The sequence below is a fragment of the Triticum aestivum genome, chromosome 2A (genome assembly GCF_018294505.1).
Source record: "Triticum aestivum cultivar Chinese Spring chromosome 2A, IWGSC CS RefSeq v2.1, whole genome shotgun sequence".
Classification (NCBI taxonomy): Eukaryota; Viridiplantae; Streptophyta; class Magnoliopsida; order Poales; family Poaceae; genus Triticum; species Triticum aestivum.
In genome coordinates this window covers 753,891,540-753,898,328 of record NC_057797.1, presented here as the reverse complement: position 1 = coordinate 753,898,328, position 6,789 = coordinate 753,891,540, and the positions used below count along the sequence as shown (strand labels likewise).

The 6,789-nt window shown below is 44.4% G+C and overlaps 1 protein-coding gene and 1 pseudogene across 2 annotated transcripts; both read left to right on the top strand.

Moving 5' to 3' along the window:
- Window positions 1–1,185: 1,185 nt before the first annotated feature.
- On the top strand, window positions 1,186–2,616 carry LOC123190901 (bZIP transcription factor 27). Of its 2 annotated transcripts, none has more exons than XM_044603626.1 (2): window positions 1,186–1,717; window positions 1,823–2,608. In XM_044603626.1, the coding sequence occupies exons 1-2, from the start codon at window positions 1,289–1,291 to the stop codon at window positions 1,928–1,930; spliced, it is 537 nt and encodes a 178-aa protein (XP_044459561.1). In that variant the 5' UTR covers window positions 1,186–1,288; the 3' UTR covers window positions 1,931–2,608. The 2 variants fall into 2 exon arrangements, with proteins under 2 accessions (XP_044459561.1, XP_044459560.1); XM_044603625.1 differs by having other exon boundaries at window positions 1,200–1,717; window positions 1,799–2,616.
- Window positions 2,617–6,106: 3,490 nt separating this feature from the next.
- Window positions 6,107–6,527, top strand: LOC123191998 (uncharacterized; annotated as a pseudogene).
- The last annotated feature ends 262 nt before the right edge of the window (window positions 6,528–6,789 follow it).

Genomic DNA, 6,789 nt, shown 5'->3' with positions numbered 1-6,789 from the left:
CGGGGGGGGGGGGGGGGTGTTGAGTATATGTGTTATGTGCATTGTGTATTGGGCCCGTCTCCTAGTTCCTTGTATAGTTGAGATCCGTGGCCCACCTTTGTACATCATATATACGTGCCTATGCACGAGAGCAATACATCGTGCAATCATACAAAATTGATATGTTTTCTTTTCAAAGAAGGAGAAGTCGATATGTTTGAGTATATAATTGTAGCATTAGGTCATCCCCAACATTGACCCCTAAATCGGACGCCGTATTCATTCACGGACTGATGGGAACCAGTCCATGGTCAGTGATACGGGAGCTGGCCATCCAACCGCATCCCCTAAACGCCCCAGGTCCGACCAATTTGAAATTCAAATGCATAGCACCCAATAACAATAAAAAAAGGGCGGGAATTAGAGTGGAGAGCTGCGTGATGGTAGAGGAGAGGGTTGAGAAAGGGGGTTTTGCTGCGGAAACAGTGTGGCTATTTCATAATCTGCGGGCTCCATCTCAGTTTTGGTTGGGTCGGACATGTCGGAGTCCTACGCGTGCCGGGTGTACGGACTCTCGCAAAGCCCCTTAATATGCTTTTGGTTTACGGGTAAACGAACACCCAGACTAGTTCACGAACCGATGCTGGACACCGTTGGATGGCTTGCAAGGTCTTGATCCGGACAGATGGAGGAAGAGGTCCACGTTTGAGATACCCTTGATACACTAGTGCATAGTGTACACCTGTAGGAGTACAGGTGGGTGTGCTGGCTAGCTCACTGTTGAGGAACAAGTACTACCGGTGTGCATTGTTGGCCATGGCCCATGGGTCCGACCCCGATCCTCCTACTACCTCTGTCTTGGTGTACAGAGCATGCGCGTGGTTATTGGTCATTGATTTGACTGTTTAGAAATGGGTTATATGTCATAAAAAACATATTGTTGGATTCATCTCTGAATATGTATGTATATTTGTTACATGTAATATATTTAGCGAGTTAAATTGCTGATCTAGAACTATTACGTGCATGCTTTATAGACCGAGACGGAGCGAGTAGCTAAAATCATACTAGTGGTGAATTCCCTTTTTGATTTGCTTTTGAAGAAGAAATTTTAAAAATAAAGTTGCTGCTACCACGTGTGCACCATGGATGGATGGAGGAGACTGCGTGGCTATAAAGGGAGGGAGAGGGGAGAGATTGCAACATCTATCTGTCGACCAAATATCTCTCTGCTGGCATTGCCTGCCTGTCTAGCTACATTTGACTTGCTTCCATCCATTCCATCCACTCAACTCAAGCAAGATCATCGATGGATGAGCTGTGGAAGGACATGTCGCTCTGCTCCACCCCGCCCGCGCTACAGTCTCACCATCTCCACTCCCCAGCCGCCGCTCCCTACCGCGGCGCTGCCTACTCCCAGGACTACCTCGCCGGCGCCGTTCCACAGCCGCCCGCCACGCCGCCTCCTCACACGGCGCTCACCTACCTCGGGGGGATCGGCGACGACCCAGCCGGCTGCCACTTTGGCTTCTCCGCGTCCGGAGGCGGCAGCAGGAGGGCCGTGGTCCAGCCGGCGGTGGGCGGCGACCGGCGGCAGCGCCGGATGGTCAAGAACCGGGAGTCGGCGGCGCGGTCGCGGGCGCGGAAGCAAGCCCACACCAACGAGATGGAGCAGGAGCTGGAGCAGCTGCGCCGGGAGAACAGGATGCTAATCCAGCGCGAGCAGGACTTCATCAACGTACGTACACATAGTCAGATACACACGCGCTACTTCTCTCTTTGCCATTTAATTACTCCTACTAGCTTCATTTCCTGCTAGCTAGCTGAAAATGCTGGTATGCAGGATCGTTTGGCGAAGGCGGTTCAGGTAGACGTCCCCGACTGCAGCAGCAGGAACACTAGTAGTACCCTCCAGCAGCAGCAGAGGTGCCGCTCCGCCCCTGCACCATGATCGCCGCGGCGGCCATTGCCTCTAGCAGCGGCAGCTACAACGGCAGCTAGCTCAGTAGATGACTTGACATGCATACTTGGTCTACTCGTTAACCAAGTATGTATGTAATCTAGCAATAGCCTACTTCCTTGCAAATTAAGCAAGCATGTAGCTCGACGATGGATGGAAGTTAAGCTAAGCTAGTACTCCCTCTGTAAACTAATATAAGAGCGTTTAGATTACTAAACTAATTGTCTAAATGCTTTTATATTAGTTAACGGAGGGAGTACTCCACTACTGTACTAGTTGCACTATACTACTTGGCGTACGTCTCCTTAGAGTAATACTGAGGCCAGATATGAATGAATCAATTGAGCTAGCTGCGCAAATGAACGGCTTTTCCATCACAAGCCTACTTGAGTCGGGATCGAGTGGCCCAATGGCCTGCAACAAGATACTGGTAGATGAATGACGAATGCATGCATGATAAGATGGATTTTATTCAGGCCAGACATACCATGGGAGGGTTGATTCGGTTTTGCTTTGTGTCCCGTACCAACATGTGGATGACGAATCTTATGTTTGTATCTATGTAGAAGTATGTCCCCACCACCACACATGCAGCACATATGTAGACATAGACACCATCTTTTTCGCCGCTTATCTCGTCAACGACAGCATCTATGCAATATCTTATATCTGTGCGTGGCCGCAATATGGACTAGTGTTCCTTTTGGCTTGGCTTGCAATATTTTGTACGGACGTGCATCATGCATGCGGCTATACCAATTAATCTGCTCCCTACATCCCATAATATGGTGTACTGTTTTCCGCAAAAAATCAAGCTTGACAACGTTTAGTTTATAGAAAAAATATTTATATCTACATAATGCATATACCATATGAAAATATATTTGATGATGAATCTAATAGTATTGATTTGATATTTTAGAAGTTGATAGATATTTATAAACTTGGTCAAGTTTACAAAGATTGACTTAAAAAAATCCACTACCCACATCCAGGTTTATTACCTCCCCCTCCCCCCTCTTTGTGTTTTGCGTTAAACGTTCACCTTTGATTTAACTAGAAAAAATAAATAATATCATAAAAATACTATCATGGATAACCTCTTTCAAATATGAATGCAACAATATAAGTTTGTGACATAGAGCTAATATTTTGTTAGGAAAATCTATGATCAAAATTTGACACAAAATACGAAAGTGATCAGTAAACCCAAACAGAGGTAGTAATGCACAATATATTTTGGAAGAGACGTAATTACGGGTACATATTTTTGGGATGGGACGAGGTGACATATGTCACCATCAACTCCCCGGCAAAAGAAATGTGTGAAATCGACATGGGTCGTGTTACCCCAACCCCACCGCCCACGATTAGGCTGTAGCAGCCGTATATAGCCTGTCCTGTCCACAAAGAAAACTAAAACCTGAATCATATCCATGGATTAACTAATTAATCTAGTGAGGATAGACACCTAAGCGCTATAGATGAAAACGACCATCTAACAACGTGCCAGCTGGAGCATATCCATCAATTAACACGTACTATTTTTTTGAATTTATCGTTCACACTCATGCGTAGGTGAGTCTAGGTGCAGAATAGTCGCTCTCGAGTCTCCCTCCTTGAGTGGGTCAACTGATCCATTTATCTTGAGTAATTGAGTAATATATATTGCGGCCAGAGATGAATGAATCAATTCCTAGTTTGCTTCGTACATTTGCAAATTAACGGCCTACTTGAGTGGGGTATGGCCTGGTCTGGCAAGAAGATCTATCAATTACACTATGCTCTTTAATTTTTAATGCCTCATAATCAATTGATGTCTTCAATTTAAAATTTGGTCATCCGATTTTGACCGGGCCAGTAATTTTTTTTATGGAGTTCTCTTATTAATTTTTTTAATTCACTATGCTCTGTAATTTTAAAGCCGGTCAACAATTTTTAAAACAATTGGCAGCAACCTGCCTATAAAAATATCAATCCCGCACACCCTCCTATCACCTAGAAAAAAAAAGCGTCAACATGTGATACTGTAGCATGAATATAATACATGTAGCAATCGTTGCAGAAAATTCCATCATATAAATATGGGTTGATTAGCAGATAACACAGAATCACACAACGGATGGCCCATCAACACACCACACTATAAATAAAAAGAAAAACACATTCCATCATCTCCCCACACTCGCCAAATCAAATATTCCCCCAGTTTCATAATAGAAGGTGTATTAATTTTTTAAAAAGTCAAATTTCTTTAACTTTAACCAAGTCCAGAGCCAAGAATATCGACATCCGCAATACTAATAAATAAAATATGAAAATCCTTTCATAATGGATCTAATGATACTGATTTGTTATTATGGTTATTGATACATTTCTCTACAAATTTGGTCGAACTTAAAGAGGTTTGACTTTAAATGAAAACTAATCACCGTATAATTTAAAATAGGGAGAGCAAAAATATTATGAAAACCCAACAACATCCAAAGGATGCCCAACTCTTGTAGACTAGATTATTGACAAATGCCATGCATGAATCTATTGTAAAATGGATTTTCTTCATGCCAGGCATACCATGGCGGATTGATTCATTTTTGTTTTGTGCCACGTACCAAGATGACCTACTTGCTTTACACTATGTTGTCCTAGCAGCAAGATGTGGAGAGAAATCCTTATTTAACATTGTCTAAATTTTGTATTCCCTATTTGATACTGAAAAAAAATATTTCTTCCCTATCTAACACAAACTTTAAATTTTGTTCCCAATATAACACTTTCATCCATATTTTGTGCAAACAGTGCTAAATGGCACGTCAAATGACTATTCTACCCTCAGACATTTATTCAGTCCTTTTATTTATTCCGATGTCTTATTTAAAGGTGGAGTCCATGGTTAGTGAATAAGCCGATTTCTTATTCCGGTGTCATATTCCTGGAGATCACACGTACGAGTACCAACCAGCTAGCTCCCTACTGGATGGATTTTTAAGCTAGCTTGCACACATCACACGCTCGTATAAAACAACACGGCCGCCAGCTTGCTTGATGGACGGCTCGACTCGACGAAACACGCACACGGCACACGCGAACAATACGAGGACACGCCGAAATTTTGTTCCACATCCACTAACGAAATTTTAAAAAGCTAGGCTTCATGTTGTTTATACAAGGATCAATAATGAGGACACCTAATTATTTAAAACAAATAAATAATAAAAACAAAATGGTGATAAGGCCAGGGTTCCACCCAGCAAGCACTTGATAAAAACCAGTAGAGTATTCCTGACGTCAAGTGACTGTTTGGTTATCAACCATGCATCCTACACCGCCAACTTCATACAAACACGGAAAGGCCGAGCCGAAGCAACAATCACAAGCATTCCAAATAAGGCACCCTGATAAATTTCATCCTCGTAAGCAGAATATCCACACCCCCCCCCCCTCCCATTTTGTAGGCGTTGTCACAAAACCAACTTTCTTCGCATGGTTCACCATCCACCTCGTTTTTACCATCTTTTGTCCCCTTTTAGCATTGATGAATATTCCAAAGCTTTTGGTTGACCGACATCCACATGCTTACCACCACTAGACGATGCGCCATATGCTATTTCCTTCGACTCACATGTTGTGGCTGGCGTTCGACTTCTGAAGATGCCCAAAATCCCCGATATTTTGATTCGGTTGCTATAATTGCGATGGTTGGTTGTTATTCAATGGGGGCATGCTTTCATCTCTCATTTCTCCTTGGGTCTTGTTGTGGGGGTCTACCTTGGCTTAACCTTGGCGATGGCGTGCTAGGCTATTCCAAAAGCCTTTGATTGGCATTGAACTGATACATGTTTTTTTTTTCAAATTGAGGGGCACACCCCCGATTTCATTTCATTGATGGAAAGAAACCGATAATTTTTTGAAAAAAGCATATGTCTTCAGTACCCCAGGCGCCCTACCATGGCACCTAGGGAAAAGACAGGATAGGCATCTAAAAAACAATAGGTAAAATGCAACAGTAGGTAACCACGCAGGGTTCCATCATGTGCACAACGTTTTGCACGTATGTCTCACTGCCTAATCTGAACTCATAGTTACAGAAATCGAGCCCTATAGAAATCAAGCCCTACAACATCATCCTATTCCCTCCCATACTAGGTAGCTTGGATAAGATCATCGATGGAGGAGCTGTGGAAGGACATGTCGTTGTGCTCCACCCCGGTCGCGCTACAGTCCTACCACCTCCACTCCCCAGCCGCCGCTCCCTACCGTGGCGCCGCCCACCCCCAGAACTACCTCACCGGCGTCGTTCCGCAGCCTCTCCGCACGCCGCCGCCTCACACGGCGCTCACCCTGGAGTTCACCTGCCCCGGGCGACCGGGGCTGCCAACTTGGCCACCAGATCCGGCGATGACCCAACTGGCTGTCACTTTGGCTTTTCCGCGTCCGGAGGCGCCAGCAAGAGAGCCGCTGTGCAGCCAGTGGCGATCGGCGGCAGCGCCGGATGATCAAGAACCGGGAGTCGGCGGCGCGGTCGTGAGCGTGGAAACAATATGAGGACACGTGTCATTTAACACCATTATGTCAAAAAAATGGATAGAAGTGTTATATTGGGAACAAAATTTAAAGTTGGTGCTGTATAGGGAAGAAATATTTCTTCGATATTAAATAGGGAAACGAAATTTAAAACAGTGTCAAATAGGGAATTCTTTCATTAGTAGATGTGGAGTCCGATGGTGTCCCACTGGACTGCACCACCACACATGCAGCACCCATGTAGATACTTACCTTTTTTTTCACCGTTAATGTCGTCAACAACAGTATCTACGCATATGTGACTGGCTTGCATTTTTATCGCCAAA

Bases quoted from the DNA above. Each gene is read 5' to 3' on its own strand.
- LOC123190901 (XM_044603625.1), top strand. From the start codon at position 1,289: ATGGATGAGCTGTGGAAGGACATGTCGCTCTGCTCCACCCCGCCCGCG. The intron at 1,718-1,798 runs GTACGTACACAT...ATTTCCTGCTAG, and splicing joins GCGAGCAGGACTTCATCAAC to CTAGCTGAAAATGCTGGTAT.